Source organism: Rana temporaria, chromosome 2 (genome assembly GCF_905171775.1).
Source record: "Rana temporaria chromosome 2, aRanTem1.1, whole genome shotgun sequence".
Classification (NCBI taxonomy): Eukaryota; Metazoa; Chordata; class Amphibia; order Anura; family Ranidae; genus Rana; species Rana temporaria.
The window spans coordinates 229,971,193-229,990,661 of NC_053490.1; the positions used below are offsets into that span (position 1 = coordinate 229,971,193).

At 41.4% G+C, this 19,469-nt stretch overlaps 1 protein-coding gene across 6 annotated transcripts in view; it reads right to left on the reverse strand.

Annotated features, from left to right (window-relative positions):
- Positions 1-19,469, reverse strand: part of GPM6B (glycoprotein M6B) — a 166,199-nt gene that overhangs the window by 6,294 nt on the left and 140,436 nt on the right. For all 6 annotated transcript variants that reach the window (XM_040336537.1, XM_040336541.1, XM_040336536.1 and 3 more), the window contains 5 exons: positions 8,284-8,470; positions 7,073-7,229; positions 4,226-4,397; positions 3,116-3,189; positions 331-396 (listed from right to left, as the gene is read on the reverse strand). In XM_040336537.1, the coding sequence (XP_040192471.1) occupies positions 331-396; positions 3,116-3,189; positions 4,226-4,397; positions 7,073-7,229; positions 8,284-8,470 (656 nt within the window). The remainder of the gene's footprint in view (positions 1-330; positions 397-3,115; positions 3,190-4,225; positions 4,398-7,072; positions 7,230-8,283; positions 8,471-19,469) is intronic.

Consider the following 19,469-nt stretch of genomic DNA (forward strand, 5'->3'; position numbering starts at 1 on the left):
CCTGGCACCCTAGATGTTTTAGAACTACATTACCCATAATGCTCATGCACTCTGCAGTGTAGTTGAGCATCATGGGAAATATAGTTCCAAAACATCTGGGGTGCCAAGGTTCACCATCACTGGTCTAACGTGTTCCTTATAAGGTGCAAAGCATTTAAAATTATCGATATACAAATGTACATTTAAGTTGAAGAGCAATGCTACAGACGACAGTAAACAAGCGCAAGCTCTGCCTGCTATAAATCTGCAATAGATTTTCAGCATGCAATACAATTAATCCATTTGTCCAAAAAATGCATTTTTTTATTGTAATCTATAATGCAAACTTACCAATGCAATAACAGTAGCACCTGCCCCAGCACAGGCCACAATGAACAGATGATAGGACATGTAGAACTGGAAAAAAGAAACCACAAACGTGTATGAATAAAGGCTTAGCACATATAATGCAGGTATAATACACAAACGCATTGTAGAATCTATGCATATGCAAAATATAGCAAACCGTTGCCTTCTCTGGCCAGGGCAACTTTTGTTAGAGCTTATATGTTGCTTGAGTATTCAATATGCTTTATGGGTCTTTCCAGAATTTGTATCATCAAAAATCTACTTTAGAATTACTGTAATGCACATCCCTAACCCATGTGACAGAGCTCACTACTGCCTGCTCAGGCCCCAAACACTACATTGTCGGAAGGCAGGGTCGCATGAGGGTCGCATATGGTGGGGGGGGGGAGTTTTTCCTTTCGCACACAGATTTCTTTACTTGGACATATTTTTCATTTTTAGGTCCTGCTTCCTCTCTGCTTATTAGCAGAGAAAAAAATATATATTGTATTCCCACAAATACTCTACTAAAAACAACTGCTTAGGGATACCATGTTTTTTTTTTTTTTTAGTAAGAAGCAAAAAATGTTGTAATAGGAGTTAGGTGGCTGAAGCCCCCCGGCCCCCCGCCCTTCCCACCCCCAACACTCACCTGAGCCCCATCTTGATCCAGCGAGAGACTCGGCTGTCCAGGTCTCTCCCTCTTCATTGGCTGAGACAGCAGAAAAGCACCATTGGCCCCCGCTGCTGTCAAAGTCAGTAAGCCAATGAGGAGAGATATGGGCAGGGCCATGCCTCAGCTCTGTGTCTAAATGGACACACGCAGCTGCGGCACAAGGTTTGTTACTTTTAAGCAAAAAAAAAAAAAAAGGCTTTAGTCAGAGGCATAACTAGAACCTTCAGGGGCCCAGTGAAAGAAACCATAAAGGGCCACCTAACCTTGGCAGGTGCCCTCAATCTCCATCTCTGCATCCTCAGTTGCACAGAATGATCGGACAGGAATAGCTCTATACAGAGCTTCCTATTCATTCACAAACTGAAGAAAAGTAAACAGTTAGTATGCATCAGTTATGGACATAGTGAGTGCGATACTGATAACCCACTGTGTCCATTCAGAAAAGGAAGGAGCCAGAAGGGGGGGGGGGACACAGAGAGGGGGGTGCAACAAGAAGGGGGTAGTATGACAAGGGGTAGTGTGACTGGGAAGCAGTATGATTGAGGGGGGGTACTGTGACAAAAGGGGTAGCGTGATGGGGGGGGCAGTGTGACAAGATGGGGGCTTTGCGACAGGGGAAGGTTATCTGGGAAGTGTGTCAAGAAGGGGGCAGCGTGACAAGAGGGGGCAGTATGATGGGGAGCAGTGTGACAAGGGAAGGGTATCTGGGAAGTGACACAGAAGGGGGATTGTGACAAGAGGAGCATTGTGAAAAGAGGGGGGCAGTGTGATAAGAGGGGGGCAATATGACAGGGGGATACTGTGACAAGAGGGGGCAGTGTTAAAGGACCAGTTTACCTGGGAAGTGTGACAGGAGGGGACAGTCTGATGAGGGAGGCAGTGTGATAAGGGGGTCGGTGTGATAGGTGGGGGGGGGGGCAGTGTGATAAGAGGGGCATGGATACAGTAGGACACAGTATGCTCAGGTGCCGGGCTTACCTTAGAGAAGCAGAAGCTGGAGTCGGAGGGGGAAACTAGGGGGCAGAGCCGGCAGGCCCCTTTCCCTTGACTTCCTGAGTTTATACAGTGGCAAACGGCTAGCCCGGGGGACATCCCAGAGCTGCCAACCTCCCTCCACTGTAGAGTTAGCTGCCAGCCAGCAGTACAGGGGGAGATGCCGGGTCTTGGGGCCCCCCCCCAGTGGCAGAACCCCAGTGCAGGTCGCAAGTGTGACTGCGGCGACCCTGGTAGTTTTGCCACTGACTTTAGTATCACTAAGCTATTTTCACTGGTCATGAGACTATGGGGTTGATTTACTAAAACTGAAGAGTGCAAAATCTGGTGCAGTTGTATATGGTAGCCAAAAAACGTCTAACTTCCGCTTTTTCTATTAGGTTTTGACAACACACACCTGGAAGCCGATTGGTTTCTATGCAGAGCTGCACCAGATTTTGCACTCTCCATTTTTAGGAAAAAATTATTCCCTGTGTGTCACAAGTCACATACTAAGTCACACCATTGTGAACCAGGCCCAAGACTGTAAAATAGTCATTTTAAACATGCATCAACAGTTTATCAGTTTTGTATACATCAAGTGCACAATTTTCTAATTACATTTGAGTTACTCAATTCAGATTATTTCTTCAGTAGGCCTCTGAAAATGAACGGATATTGATAACATTCTAATCCAGATATTGCCACAGTTTCAAATTCAAATGGACATCTGGTAAAATATATATATTTTTTTTTTATTGGTTAACGTGACGGAGCACTTCGGTGCTCATGTGGTTAAAGTGTGCATACACAGATTGATTGTCTATAGCAATCATAACATTTTATAGTTATTGTATACAGACACCTTTTTGAATTATAGCCATCTAAGTGAGCAGGATCATTTCTCCTATTAAGTAATCTTTTGATGCTACAATTTTTAAATGTTCTACAAAGGCTCGGAGATCACTCGTCTGTTTTAAAGGGAAAGGCAACAATAAGATAAAGCCACAAACCATATCGGATTTTAGAATACCGTCTTTGAAATTAAATAAGGGAACACAATGTATATAGTGCATAAAATGTGTCTGCAATAAGAAAAAAGGATTGATACATTTGTATTCAGAATTTCTGTTTTCATACCTCATTGGTATTGCAGATGTTTTCCAAAGCTGATCCACAAGCCTTACCGGGCAAGGCACTCCATGGAATGATACCTGCACAGAAAAGAAGGATAATCGTCTGAATTCACTGCAAACAACTCAGCATGCTGTCTTCACTCCCCCACCCACTGACCATCTGTGTTCCTTTAGATGCAACCACACAAAATGTTCAGTTTATCTACAACCTGGCATAATGACATGTTCAGCAATTCACCTACAAATGGCAGACTCTATACTAGCTTTAAAGCAGAGGCAATAGCCAATATACAGTATATCCCAATGACAGCTTCTGGATCCAAGGAGTAAGCGGCTTCGTCACTCCAAGGCACAGGTATGTGGCTTATACTCTAATTTTGACAGTAAAGCGGGCATCAGGTGTAAACATTCACAGTAATCAGATATCCATTATACTGTAGTGCAGGGATATGCAATTAGCAGACCTCCAGTTGTTGCAGAACTGCAAGTCCCATGAGGCATAAGATTCTTACAGCCACAAACATGACACCCAGAGGCATGATGGGACTTGTAGTTTTGCAACAGCTGGAGGTCCGCTAATTGCATAACCCTGCTGTAGTGGAACACATGTTGGCAGCTCTAAGATCATGTCACAACCCAATCCCATTTTCAGAAAAGAAAAAAAAAATATTTCAATATTTAGCACTGCCATGTAGAAGTGAACAGCCACATGTAAATAACAGCAGCTAAGCCTGTTCAGGGTCTTCAAGTCATCAACCATTCCGCAATGCCACTCTACAGCCGTCAGCCTCAATTCACAAAGCTAACACAGAGATAAGTATACCCCATTTCATGAAGGTGAATGTTATTTAAGTCCAATGGCATTTGAAAATTACAGTCACATGACTAAATTAGAGAGTCTTATCCTTGTGCTAACGTGTTGTTAATTGAGCCTATTGGCTTTTCAAAACGGTTCACTGAAATACAAATTTTCAAATGCATGCAGTTTACAGATCTATTGTCAAGTCTTCACTAAATAAAAACACATCTATCCTTTATCATTTGCCTAATACTGGAATTCCTCTTCTCTGAATAGGATGTACTATAGCAGGTGAAAGGTAAAACAAAAAAGTACCATATTGCCGGATGTCCACACAGATCTGCTCTGCTGAAGTGGTCAAGTTTACAGGTAACCCTTTGAGGACTTCACAAGATGACCACATGTTGTAGAACATGAAAACAGGTACGGCAGAGAAGCCAAAAACTCCAAGCCAGGCCACCCCCAGGATGTATGTCAGGAACACAAACTGATGAGAAAAAAAAAAAAAAAACATGAAATTAATTACTGTATTAGCCTAACCGATAAGGAAAAGGTTTGGTTACATGAAATGTAAAGCTCTAGCATCTGTCTTATAGTGTGCAGTTGTGTAAACTCTCATAAGCAGAACAACAGCTGGTCTGTTTACAACTTTGTACATTCTCATAATTACATACATTTGCCTTTGTATATTTCATCATACATATACACTATTTGTAGCAGTTTGTAGGGTGGACGTTTTAAGCAGGTACTATATCTGAAATACAAGTCCATCAGTGTATGGGATAAGGAAAAATACCAGAGTTAAAGATTTCCTTTAAACCAGGGGTGCCCAACCAGCGGGCCCTCTGATGTGGCCCACGACCTCCCGCCCTGGGATGGAGGTTAAAGAAAGCCCAGATCGCAGGTTGTCGACCCTCTATCCCAGAGCGTCTGTCTATGGGATGGAGCCAGCGGGAAGCATGAGCAGAGCCACACATTCCTCTATAGTGCCAGCTCCTGTCCCAGGTGGAGCGATACCAAAAGAACTCTGCCTGGGACAGCGGCATTTCCATAGCCAGCACTGAGCCATAGACTGCCATTACCTGTGGGTTTGGTGTGCTTTCTGAATGCAGGAGTTCAACACCTGCAAGACTGGTCTGGGTAAACCGCAGCACACCAGTGTGAAAGCAGCCTTATAGGGGGCTCAGGACAGTAAGGGCTAGTTGCCATTTGTGGTTTTGGGGGCAGTTAAACCCCTTTGTGGCTTGTGGGCAGCTACCAAGTCACTTGCAGCCCTCACTCTTCAAAAGGTTAAGCACCATGCTTTACACCATCATCCCATAGGTTCACAACTCCTCCACACCATCTGGTAATTGTTTATAGAGTACCTTCATTACTACAAAGATAAAAAATGAGCAAACTGAAAGAATAGCCACTTAACCACTTCTGAAATTCAAATGGAATGCTATAAAGTTGGCCAAGGTATAGTCCGAAATCTATGGATGATCTCAAGCATCTATCTACATGTAGTATTGTTCTTAATCTTCTGGAGGATAGTTAAGCGAATCTCTTTAAAGTACACAATAAAACTGAAGTGAGCATAGATCTGTGAAGGAAAGGGGGCCTAGGAGCTGAAAGAAAACCTGTACTGCAGGAAAGATCAGGTAAACCATTGCTGACCTGCTTCTGAAACTGCTGGCTGCCATTTGGCTTTATTGCATATAAACACTGACTTATAAAAAACAGGAAAGAGCTGCTACTCTGGATACTTGTTCTGGGCGAGTGACCCAGAAATTACTGAAGCCATTGCAACTTGGTTGAACACCATCCATATACACATTATGTTAGGGTTACAACATTTTGGCTTCCTTATTGAGGAGCTTTCTCCACACTATTTCATACTAACCACAAATTAGTAAGCCAAATCTCTCCTATTGGTGCATAGATGGCAACAGAAATTGCAGAGATTCTTATTCGTTCCCCTTGCTAAAAAGCCTTTATTGCAGTGTTCTTTAAAAGATACTGATCACTTTCTGTCCTAGTGACCATGCAAGAACTGAGGGTAAATCTTTTCAATGTAGCACAGACAGCTTTAGGATCTGTGTCAGCAAGCTTTTGGTCATATGGGTTTTGCTTTCCAATACAAGTTTATAGGAATGGAAAATCTGCTTTAAGTAGGTCAAATGCAGGTCAGAAAGAGGAAACGTTAAAGGTCATGGCAGTCGCACATCTCTGCAAAACCTTGTAAGGTGGTGTACGACAGCCTCAGCCCAGGCTCTAACCAAGCCACACCCCCAATGTGTTTTACTCCACCCACGGAGCTTAGTCACGGGTCATGACTAAGCTCCACGGGCAGAGGGGAATGAGTCTGCACTCCAAGCGGTTGCAACATAAGAGGACCTGGTGGAGTCTTGAGCAGCAGCTTTAAATTTAGTTTGGGTCACAACAGGTCAAAAAGAGGTCAACTGCAGATCCAATAGATCAGTCAATGAGTTCTGAATGATCTCAGAAGCATCTCAAATGGCCGTCATTGACACAGGCCCTAATGCATATAAAAACAAAAAGGGCTAGGCTAAATTGCAAAGTACAAAGACTTTTAGAAACAAGATTTTTTTGTTAAAGTGGGGTTCCACCCATTTTTTTTATGTTTGTCTGTGCTGCATGCTCTAATCTCATAGTGTTCAGAATGGACAATTTTTATTTAATTTGTTGCTTGTAAATACCTTTATTTTGTAGTCCTTCATTACTTCCTCCTCCTTATTTGCCTAGGCCATTTGCAAGGGTTTCTGGGATAGGCATCATGTTTCCCAGTAGTCCTTGCAAACCTGACTGAAACCTATTACATTGCTTGTGCACTGAGCATGTGCGAGATATGCAAAGCTGAAATCCAGGAAGTCATACAGTCTGGCTTCATGATGCCCACGCTTAAGATGGCCATGGTCTATTTCTAGATTATAAACTATCTAAATGCTGTAACAACCTAACAAAACGGACCTTAGTTTACAGACTAACTTTACTAGAATACATTAAGCTTGTGTATTACAGGGGTATTTATATTTAAAAAGTGAAATTGTGGGTGGAACTCCCCTTTAAAGTCAGATCAATAAAAGACGAATCCCATCTGGTTGCTATATGTTGCTGCGTGATTACTCAAGGCAGTGTATTAGCAATCAAAGCTCTCACCATTCCACTGATGCATCGTCCACAGGCAGTAGTTTTAAATTCGCTGTGCATTTCCTTTACTGCACTGGTGGTGTAGAAACCCTCTGCCAACAGGATGATTCCATACAGGAAGAAGAAAGAAGCAATTCCATAGATGACATACTGCATTAACTGGATTCTGCAATACAAAGAATTTTTAATCTACAGATATTTACCAACAGCCTTTAAACAATATTTGAACACTGCCCTTTCAGGTTTCCACCTTCAACTATTACCCATCATTCGTAAAAAAAAACACACAAGTGATTCGGTCCTTGGAAGGACATTTTAAATGTTGTTAGTCGTACTTGTTAAAATGACTATTCCTCCACAAATGGAAATTTCATATCCGCCTCTGAACCTCCACTGTGGCAAGACAGATGCCACCCAGAAAGATCAGCAGGATCTTATAAAGCCATTCACAATTGGGGATTTTTAGTGCAATTTAGTGGAGATTTCGCCATTATAGTCAGTGAGAATGGAACTGCATGAAGACCTGGGGATGTTAAAGCGGTTGTAAACTACTGCAGTAAAAAAAAATTCCCTGGAAAGACAATTGCATAATGTGCTAGTATACATCCCATGACAGCCCTCTCCCTCCCTCCTCCATGCCCACTTACCAGCTAAACACAATGGGGGCAGGATGATACATGTAGAGTGATGGAGGCTTCACCTCCCTCTTATTCTATAAAAGAGGCTAGCTGGAGGGGCATGACAGTCCGTGACTAACAGAAATCCGCCCCACACCATGTTATTGCCAAAAAATATTAAAGATTTATTTTCAAATATATATTTGTAGGACAAATAAAAAAAACTGTTTGATATTTATACTCTGTATTCTCTTTTTTTTTATTTTAAACATATGACCAGCAGGAGATTAGAAGCTCCTCCTGCTTAGGTTTGCAGAGAGGCTGGGAAAGAACTGGGTCATGTGACAGCTGTATATCGATTAAGAAAAAGGTACTTGGATGTTTGTTTTTTTATTAAAAAATTTCAAGCACCATCATCCATATACAGAAATAGAAGAGAATGTAAAATTAAACAGTGTGCGTTTAGTATTACTTTAAACAAAACAAATTGTGAGGCTTTACATTTCTAGCTGCAGATAATTCAATAGGATATAAAATATACACATGCAAACTACATATGTCGTTACTGGATTGATGTCTACAGTGTTTGGTGTCCATACTTACACTTCAGTCAGAATGGCATGGTCATTAGGGTTCGAGGAAAAGTGTTGCTCCAGGATGTTTACCGTTCCAGTGAGGGCCACATGACCACAGCCACAGAAGAGAGCTACTCCAGAGAAGCACAGAATGGTGGCCACCAGAGAAGCATATGGAACTCCTCCCAAGCACTTAATGCAGCACTCAAAGCAACCTGCAAACAAAAGACCGCACCCCAATTAGTGATAGCGCTGACTACAAGTGCATACAGCAGCCATTGTTTCCCGCAGTGCTCCAGCTGCAAGCCGTCTACTCTGCTAACCAGAATCTAGGTCAATTCATAGAGAGACAAAGAATGCAATGTTGGGAACGGGAAACAATCGCTTAAAAAATACAGCAGATATGCCTAACAAGTGCTCACTTTTAATTGTTTATTTGCGTTTATGTAAAGTCAGTCAGTTTCACTTGTCACCGCATAAATCTAACGAACAGACATCCCGAGGTTTCAGCAGGACATACACACAGCTTAATCGGCATTCATTATACAAGAGGTTGTGTCAGACAACGAAAAACATGGTGCAGCCTAGCATTAATATTCTACCTAGAGGGCCCTGAGCATAATCCGCCAGCACTGGGAATTCTACTGTGATTTTCACACTGTAAAACGTGACACTCCCACACGTATATCTTTTTTGTACATTAGAGAAGGGCCTCGCAGAACCAGCCAGCACCGGGACACCATCCAAGGGATTTTAAAGTGGAAACTGCACCCAAAACACACTACACTCACCTTATAGGATAACTTTTTGACATTAACATTTTAATTTTAATTCGATTTCATGTTGCCACAATATCACATACCTCTGGGGGAATCTAGGACGGAAAAGGACCTGGGGGTCCCAGTAGACAGGCTCAACAATGCCAAGCTGCTGCTAAGCAAACATAATATTGGCATGCATTAAAAAGGGGATTAACTCCAGAGATGAAACGATAATTCTCCTGCTCTACAAGACTTTGGTCTGGCTGTACCTAGAGTGTGCTGTCCAGTTCTGGGCACCAGTCCTCAGAAAGGATGTACTGGAAATGGAGAGAGTACAAAGGGCAACAAAGCTAATAAAGGGTCTGGAGGATATTAGTTATGAGGAAAGGTTGCGAGCACTGAACTTATTCTCTGTGGAGAACAGACGCTTGAAAGGGGATATGGTTTCAATTTACAAATACCGTACTGGTGAGCCCACAATAGGGATAAAACTTTTTAGCGGACGGAAGTTTAACAAGACACGTGGCCACTCATTAAAAAAAAGAGGTTTAACCTTAAGCTACGTAGAGGGTTCTTTACTGTAAGAGCGAAAAGGATGTGGAACTCCCTTCCCACAGGCGGTGGTCTCAGCAGGGAGAATCGATAGTTTCAAAAAACTATTAGATAAGCACCTGAACGACCGCAACATACAGGTATATACAATGTAATATTGACACATAATCACACATATAGGTTGGACTTGGACTTTTCAACCTCACCTACTATACAAGAACTTGTTATACTAAAGTAAGAAGATTAGAATAGCTCACGGGATTCAGTGGCAGTGAATCAGCAAGTCTAGTGAGAGGGACTGTGAGCTCAGTGAACTGAGAGTCTACAAGAAGTGACTGTATAAAAGTAAAAGGAGTTTGTTACAACCTGTGTTAAAAACGGTTTTAAAGACTATTGCCATAGGGGACAGTGCTCCTACAAATGCAGATGTGGTGTCTTGATGGATGCTTTTCCCTGCATGGCTGTCTTCCTGTAGAAGTCAGAGTCTGCTAATTGACATTGCAACTACCTAAGGGTGTCCTGGCCCTAAACCCGCCTCTCTCAAAGTTCTGTTCAAGAGAAAATAAATCTCTTTGCATTCAAGAAGTGTCTGCCACCCATTAATCTACTTTGCATTACACCCACTATGCCTTGCAACCCACTCTATACAGAAGGATGTCAGCTGTCTCTGGAGACTTTTATTTGAATAAAAGGAGGCCTGGGATCTTGCTACATTAGAATACAATTTGCAAGGTTCTGAAAATAATAAATATGATTTAAAATACTCTCTAGTAGGTATATTATCATCATTTAAAAATAATAGGTAGACTTTGTATAGTTTAAAAACATTTAGAGAATGCTTCTTATAAAATACTTTTGGGATTACTTTTGTCATAATGACATACTCCAGGGAGTTCTTGATAAACATAAAATGTTATAAAAGTCCACATACAATAAAGCTGAGAAGCAAGTGAACTAGTATAGACAAATGCTGGAGGTACAATGTGTGACATGAAAAGGTCTAAATTGAACAATGGGTAAATATGACCAAACCAGATCTACATTCACAGCTGACAATAGAGGATTTAATGCAGGAGATGAATGAAGGGGAAAGAGTGAGAGGGGGGTGTTAAGCTACTGGACCAGCCAGTGACAGATGTGGTCCAGCTCAGACAGTGAAAAGGGAGGTCGTGTTCATATAACCTCCATGAACAATGTGCAAAAGAAATATTCATACATAAACATTAAATGGCAGTAAATTAAATTTCTAATAAATTTAAAGCAGGAGTGGACGTAATGCAAACGTAAGTATGTTTTTAACTTAAAAAAAGGAACGGCAGTCTTCTTACATAATTTGTAATAAAAACATCTTTCACACTCTGACATTCTCCAACCACTTTGCATATTATTTTATATATATTGAGATTCTGTACTGTGAATTGACGCAGCAGTGGGGCTTGGGAGCAAGCACGCACAAGTGCCCCCCCATGGAAAGCCACTTCCCATGGGGGCACTGGACAGAGGAGGGGCCCGGAGCGCCGGTGGGGGGACCCAAGAAGAGAAAGTTTAGGACCGCCCTGCGCAGATCCTTTGCACAAAACAGGAAAATATAGAAATATTTGTGATTAAAAAAATTTAACAAAAAAAAATGCATTATGCGGAAAGTAAACAGATGCACATAAATCAAAATGAACAAAAAATGTATAGCTATAAGTTTTCCTGACAACATGGAGATCGCAAGTACAACTCAGAGTCTGTATGGAAAGTGAACACGAGATAAAACACACTACTACCAGACCCTGTGATCACACAAAGTGAGCTTATAAGAATTACAGAATGGACCTTTGTAGACAAAGAAAGTCTAAAATGATGTACAAGTCTCACACAGAGAAAATATGGCTTAAACTGATCCATGGTCTTCAAAAACCTCCAGCTTAGATATTCTGCCTTGTGTTGATACCCTGATTTAATATGGGCTTTACTTGGCCATCTGGTGTCTAGAAAAGGGCACAAAATCGGTTTTAGGTATTTATGACAAATTGCATCGTTATCTCTGAATTATTAATAACCTGAACCCTCTGAAAGGCTACATTGTGTTTCATTGCTTCAGTTTGAGAAGGAGGACCAGGGTCATGTTTGCCACATTCTGTCTCCGTTATATAACAAATAAGTGGGTCACAGCTCCATACTTTGCCACTTCATAAAATAATGCAGTGCGTCCGCAGACTACAGATAACCCAGACAATGGATAGCATTCTTTGTCTGTATTCACATTCTGCTCACAATTCAGAACTGGAAAACGTTTATGTAACTGTAAAAAATGTAACCAAGCCACATGATTTCAGACGCAAGTTATAGCTATAAATCTAAAAGACAAAAAAACAGGATGTTCTCAAAATTATATTAGTTTAAAAAAAAACGTAAACTAGTCATAAGCTGCAAGATTCTGACTGGTCAACTCAACCAAGCTACCAACTAGATATCCCATAAACTGTTCAATAAAAGCAAACAATTCTATTATACGCTATCCAGTTCAAATTTTGGGGTGTATCTTATGTGCCATAGAATGATAATGAATATCTCAGACAGATGGTGGCATATTATCAAATATGGATACTTGTCAGAAAACATTCCTAAGAGTTGGCCCAATAGCTTATTCTTCTATAGTAAATAAAAAAGGATTGAAAAGTACTGCATTGGCTCCCATCATTTAAGGTGTTGGTGTGAGGATAGGAAAAGATCTCCTTGATTTCTCCTCTGTGGAATCCATGTGCCCAACTATGGCTGGTTTAACTGGGTCAAATGAGTAGATATTACAAAAATTAGTAAACCCATTTATTTCAAATGTGTTAGCAAATTCTATGGAATTGACGAATCAAAATCTGGCTTTGTAAAGTAGCTGTAAATTTTATGAAATCTCTGCAGCGGATGTCAGTACAAATTATAAGAACTCAAAATACATTTGTTTAAACCATGTAGTACATTTAAAAAAAACTGATGTGCAAAAGGTAATATGTCAAATTGCCCGAAGAGCAGACTGGATTGCCATTTTATAAATGTAATCTGTGATAAAAAAAAATATTGTGTCTAACATCGGTCTAAATTACGAATGGGTCTGGCATCAGACAATGCTCAGCTGCATTAACATGCATCTGTACATAAACAGAGAAGCAACTGCACATTAGGAGCTATTCCAGGCAGTCACCTCCTCTGTCCCTAAGCCAATTAGCGATTGATTTTATTTGATTACCAAGTTTTCCATTTGCTTTCACCTAGTCATTGTGGGTACTATTATCCTAAAGTCAATGGGAGTAGCCCCCCCAAACAAACACTCTCCACTTTACCCATTTCCAGATCATTGCTTTTTCAATACAATAACTAGAAAATGAAGTGGGAAATATACAGAATGAAAGCAAACAGATGCATGTAATTTAACTCAGTAGCAATGTTGCACTTATCTGCAATAGGGATAATCATCCAATTACATTGTATTAGGTTAGCAAATTCTATGAAGTTAGAAAAAAAAAAAAAAAAAAACACATTTAAAATTAAATTAAAATGTATTTATCAATTTATAGGAGATCAGAAATTCTAAACTCTTAATTCAGCATTGAAATACCATGCAGGCATGAGGCTCAATTCCCTAGGATGGATGAGTTCTGTAAATCATTATTATACAGGATTTATATAGCGCCAACAGTTTGCGCAGCGCTTATACGGCAATATATAAGGAATAGTGTTAATTTTCCTTGAAAGTTTTATTTCACAAACCTTGATATTGTTTAGGTGTGCCGATTCCTATCCTTCATGCATTGCTGAAAGCCCTATTTTTTACCGCTTTCATCACTACCTAAAGCATCTCTCATTCTCAGGCTAAGTATAGGTGACCCGCGTGATCATTTTTGTGAATTAACAACATTGACAGTATTACATAGCACTGGTGATGGTAAAAACACTACCATTTACAGCTAAATATAGCAAGTTAAAGCGGTGGTTCACCCTCCATAACAACATTTTAGCATAAAATTAGGCATAGTAGCGCGAGCTACAGTATGCCTGTATTTATTTTTTTAGCCCCGTACTCCCTGTGCAATCGTATATTGAAGATTCAGACTCCCCGCGGGGAATGGGCGTTCCTATCCAGAGGGAAGGTGATTGACGGCCGGCTCTGGCACGTCACGCTCCCCGAAGACAGCCGGACTAGGTCTCGGCTCTTCACGGCGCCTGCGCACAGACTATGCGCAGGCGCCGTGAAGAGCCAAGTCCTATTTCGGCTATTTCCGGAGAAGCGTGACGTGCCAGAGCCGGCCGTCAATCACCTTCCCTCTGGATAGGAACGCCCATTCCCCCCGGGGAGTCGGAATCTTCAATATACGATTGCACAGTGAGTACGAGGCTAAAAAAATAAATACAGGCATACTGTAGCTCGCGCTACTATGCCTCATTTTATGCTAGAGGAAAAACATTTTTTTTTTTTTTTTAATAGGGTGAACCCCCGCTTTAAAGCGGCCCTTTGGAGTTTGTGGAAAATGAGCAATAATACCTTATAAACAAAGTGGCTTCTATTTAGCTCCTGGCAGGCAGTGTGTTGAAACGCTCCTATTTTGAACAGCTCCAGCGCCACTACTATCCAACATTTCAGGATCCATTGAAAAGTGTCTTCTACACCAGTGTTTCTCAACTCCAGTCCTCAAGGCGCCCCAACAGGTCATGTTTTCAGGCTTTCCATTATTTTGCACAGGTGATTTGATCAGTTTCACCGTCTTGGTAATTATCACAGCTGTTTCATCTGATGGAAATCCTGAAAACATGACCTGTTGGGGCGACCTGAGGACTGGTTTTGAAAAACCTTGTTCTAGACTACAAAACACAGGAGTCACACATGCTGACACACCCAGAAATGTTGGATAGTACGTTGCCCTGTGAAGCTCTTCAAGAAGATTTTTTTTTTTGCAAAATCTTTATGTGGACAGCTTTACCCAGGATGCCTGCATACATAGATGTGCCTTTTTTTAATCTTCAATCATGTTGCTAAATGTTGTGCCTTCATTAAATGAAACCATATTGCTTCACTTGGAGGTGCCTCTCTTCTCTTTTAGGCTGCATTCACACCTAGGCGTTTTGTCGCCTGAAGCGCGATGCTACAATACGCTGGAGGGGAAAAATAACATTGTCTACGGAGATGGTTCACATCTCCAAGCCGAACGCCGAAACGCAGAACGCTTAAAGCTGAAACAAGTCCCGGACCCTTTTTTGGCGCGCGTATCGGGCGGCTTCGGCGTTTTCCATAGCCGACAATGACCTATACAAAACCGCGGTACAAAACGACGCAGATCGCCTACGGAAAAGGTGTGAATGCAGCCTTATACTCCTGTTGGTTTTTGCTTCAAATCCCCTGGAGGCTGCCATATGTGGATGGACATTTTATGGTTACACAACCTATTACATTGCTATAATCTTTTTCTATGGACTATAAACTGAAAGACCTATGACTAAATGGTTGTGGAATGAATCCTTTGATTTTCCATTATTTCTTATGGGAAAATTTGCTTTGATATACAAGTGCTTTGGATTACAAGCATGCTTCTGGAACGAATTATGCTCGCAATCCAAGGTTTTACTGTATATACACACACACACACACACACACACACACACAGTCACATAATTCAACTACTTGTGGGTAAAGCTGAGGACACGTATACGTGCCTATTTCCAAAATGTTGCCTTAGCACTATCAAAAGCATAGCCAATGGTGCTCCCATGTCACAATGCTTGTAAAAATAATATACATACAATCAGTAGAAATCTGAGACAGGGGAGGATTGTCCCATTTACATCTACTTTAGCGAACATTGATCACCATTTATGTCCTAACTGCATGCAGATTTGCAAAAACCCGCCCACAAGAAGAGGAATGAAAGAAGTACAGAGGGCACGATTTTTCCCTAGGAGATCAACAATGGGTCACTATGAACCCTTTCCCAATACCAAATGTGGTGATTTTCACTCCCACTGATGCTAGGACAATTTATACTCCTGGTGGCCACAATCCGGCCTTCCTAAAGTCTGAAGGACAATAAACCGGCCCTTTGTTCAAAAAAGTTTGGAGACCCCTGGTATATATTTTGCCCACCGAGTCAAACAAGACGCAGCAACAGGGTCCAGCACTACACAGAAAAAAAAAAAGTTATCACTCATTGCCTGTGCTGTCCATTCATCAGATGAGTCTCCAGCAAATTTCCAAAAAAGGCATACAACACAAAGAAAATGAGTATGAAAAGTTAAGATGAGCACTGAACTAAAACCAGGTGCTTACCATTACATACAGTATTCATAAGGATGTTATGAAGCAAAGCCTGCATGTTTGGAATACATGACATTCCAACTCTAAAGCATCATTCTGATACTCTACAGGCTGGAATCAAGCTTTTCTCTTTTCAAATCTGCATATGCCATCATACGTGTCAACACACCAAGTCTCTGTAGCCAAAAATATATTTCTAGATCTTATTATGCACAAGGCAAAATGAATCTTGTAGTAAAATGACACATCTTCATGAAAGCCTCCCTTTGGGGGATATGTAATCTTGCATTTCCTTGCTAAAAAGATGTGGTATGACAGGATGGAATAATAAAAGCCAGGACACAACAGCTGTCCCTGGTGACTAGCACCATATGGTAACCCCATCACAACCTCTTTTAAGTGCACCACGCATTTCAAGTTCACTGGTTTATCAGCCTAGCGCTCAATTTTGCATACAGCATACTTGGGGGGGGGGGGGGCTGGGGGAGAAAGCGAACAGCCCGATGTGTCTACTGTTTCAGACACAACTGAAATGCATACACCAGTCTTCAATTCAAAAATATTTGATTTTTCTCAGCCGAAATCACTTGCTCTACTATTATAGTAGAGTGTTACACTCATTTCATGTTCTTGTACCGTATCCATTGCCTGGACAATGAAAGTTCAGGAGTGGTTTAGGTCATCTCTGTCCTCTCCTCTCCTGTAAGCACATGTCCACCCTTTGTAGTTACAGCACTGTAAAAGCAAAGACTCGAGTGGCTCATACTGATGGCTTTTCCTCTTTCAATCCAAGTGTTGCTCTGAAGGGATTTAAAAAGGGCCCTTTCCCACCTACATGCTTTATTATTGCACTGCATTAGGGCAGTCTTTCATGTTAATGAGCCGCCAGCGCTCCATAACTGACCTAAACTCCAACCTGCACCATTTTGCTGGCACAGTGCATCATGAAGAATCGAGCCCTCTGTCACCAAAGAAACACAATCCTGTCTGTAAGGGAAGGGGGTCCCTAAAGTAAAGCAGACTACAAATCTACATTAAAGCTGAACTCCAGCCAGGAGGATTAGATTAATATAAATTAAAAAAGGTGCTTCAGTACATTTAAAAATAATGATGTGCTATTCCCCCCCCCCCCCCCAACATGCCCCTTATTCCATGCTGATCCCAGTTTATGCAACCAGGCACCACTATTTTCACCCCATGAAGAAATGGTTCTATTGCTGCAGCACCTGAGCATGACCAGTCCAAAGTTATTGATTGGCAAGAATAGCCCTGAGCTTTGGCCACATGACCAGTGACCCACCACATCAGTAAATTCTTATGCTATCATGGGAAATTAATTTCAGATTGCCACATCGGATTTGACATGTCACATGTGCCATATATCCAGATCCCCTCGCCCCCAGCGTTCTGGTAAAATGTTTTGAAGTGAAAATTCTGACGATGTCAGTGGTCTCAGCGGGGGCATCGATGTTTCAAGAAACTATTAGATAAGCACCTGAACGACCACAACAGACATATACAATGTAATACGGACATATAATCAAAACACATAGGTTGGACTTGTCTTTTTTTAACCTCACCTACTATGCAACTATGTCCCATGATTTTTTCTTTTTAAGCAATTAGGCAAAGAGAGATGGGGGGGGGGGGAGAAATTGTACGGGATCCTGGAGTTCAGCTTGAAAGTCTGTAGGTATAGAACTGGGTAAATGGGATTGTACAATATTTTTTATTTTATTTATTTTTATGGTTAAACTAAACTAGAGCTGGTCTTTTTTCAACCTATGTAACTATGTAAAGTCAAATTTGGATATTATATTAGCCGTTAATAAAAAACTGATCTCCATTCAAAATTTCTCAAAGCCTTTAAAGAACAATTCCCCTTCAATGTGAAAATGCTCAAAATAAATAAAATAAAAAAAAAAACGACCTTAAAGAGCGTTGTGTCCGTAGCTTTATAGAAGTTTCAATTTTAAAAAATTTGCTGAATTTGTTTTTAAACCTAAAGCCAGCACTAGCTTTGGGGTCTATATTTAACTCTTGGGCTCAAAAGGAAGCTTGTTTAAATAAAACTCTTGCTGGAGAAAAGTGCATTTGGGGGCCCTTCGCAGCATTTTTGAATCCTTGGTCTTCCTTAGTATTCATGTACACACAGCTCCTAGACTTGAGTTTAGGAACTTGGGCAAAAAAACAAAACAAAAGCTCCTAAACTCAAATCCTTTAAAGCCTGTGTCGATGTCAGTGGAAGGGCGCACAGGCACCGACCCCTCTCTCCCGCTATGTAAAATAGATAGATTCATGCATTGCATGAATCCAACCATGGCCGCTGTAGCCACCCCCCTATTCAGGCATCTGACCCATTTTTGGACGCTGGGCGCCTGAATTACAGCAGCATTTTTTTTTTTTTTTTTTAAGCACCTGAGTTTAGGAGCCGCCATGTTTAGGAGAGTTTCAACCTCTGTCCTGAATGCAGAAGATTCGCGTTCATGGATTGTTTTGACTGCTGGCCGCAGGAAAATGCAAAAACCGCAGCAAAACCGTGGTGTGAATTAGCATTTTCCTGCAGTCGCTGTAAATATAGGCAGTGAGAAGCCCTATAATAAAGGAGCCTTGCCAGTCTCTTCTACCTCCTGCACATTCCTACTGGCTATTAAGGCTGCTTATCACAATAATTGGCCAATACAAATGTATAAGGGTGGGGCTTGGTGGCAAGCGCCAACACTAACCAGAAGTGTCAAAATTCCCAGGCACTCGACCAAGGTAGGAACGTTTTTTAGACTGCTGAGGTATGTGCAGCTGTTTGACTTCTTTCTTCACGATAGAGTCTCTAAGAACTTTACGAAAGCTGCTTAAAACTTGTTAATACTTTGTATATGCTTGCTGAATCTGATGTTCTACAGGCTAGCGTTTATAAGCCAAGATTAAACAATGTCTTGGTGTAAGAGGCCTAAAAAAAGATGAGTGGGTTTAGATTGCCAAATTATAGAGCATTCAAACGCTCATAGAACAAAGATCCTCATGTCATTAGTATTACAGAGAAGGAGGTGTAAGGTTTAGCTATGGGTTGGAAATGCTCAGCTAAAAACCTAAAAATTCTGCATGAAACACTGATGAACATTACGGTAACAAAACAGGTCACTGGGATGAAGAACAATCTTAGCATCTTGTACTAAAAAGGTTTTCTAATCAACTAACAATGTAATGCTGTAAAGATATATCCCATCTAGAAATTGCCTTTAAAAGGTGAAGAACAGCCAAAGCTTGTTTGGCTGTACTTCTCTTGTGGATCAAAGGAGTGCAGAACAATCCCTTTTTCAGTAGACAGCCGCCTGACGTCACAGAGCTGGTGCAAGCTTGGGAAGGATTGTGACCACATGGTCAGGATCTGCCCACAACCCTCAACCAGCTCAGCCTCTCAGCGAGTCGTGGCAGGCTTCTCCCCTGCCCCATTCACAGCCCAGCACTCCAGTGAGCCAGTGACTGACAGTCACCTGCTCTCTGCTCAGGGAGCTCCGATTACCGAGCGATGTATGGCGTTTGGTTGCTCGGTGTTCAGTGTTAGAGCGGCGGGAAATCATACATCTAGCAATACAATCCCATCCTGGCAGATTTACG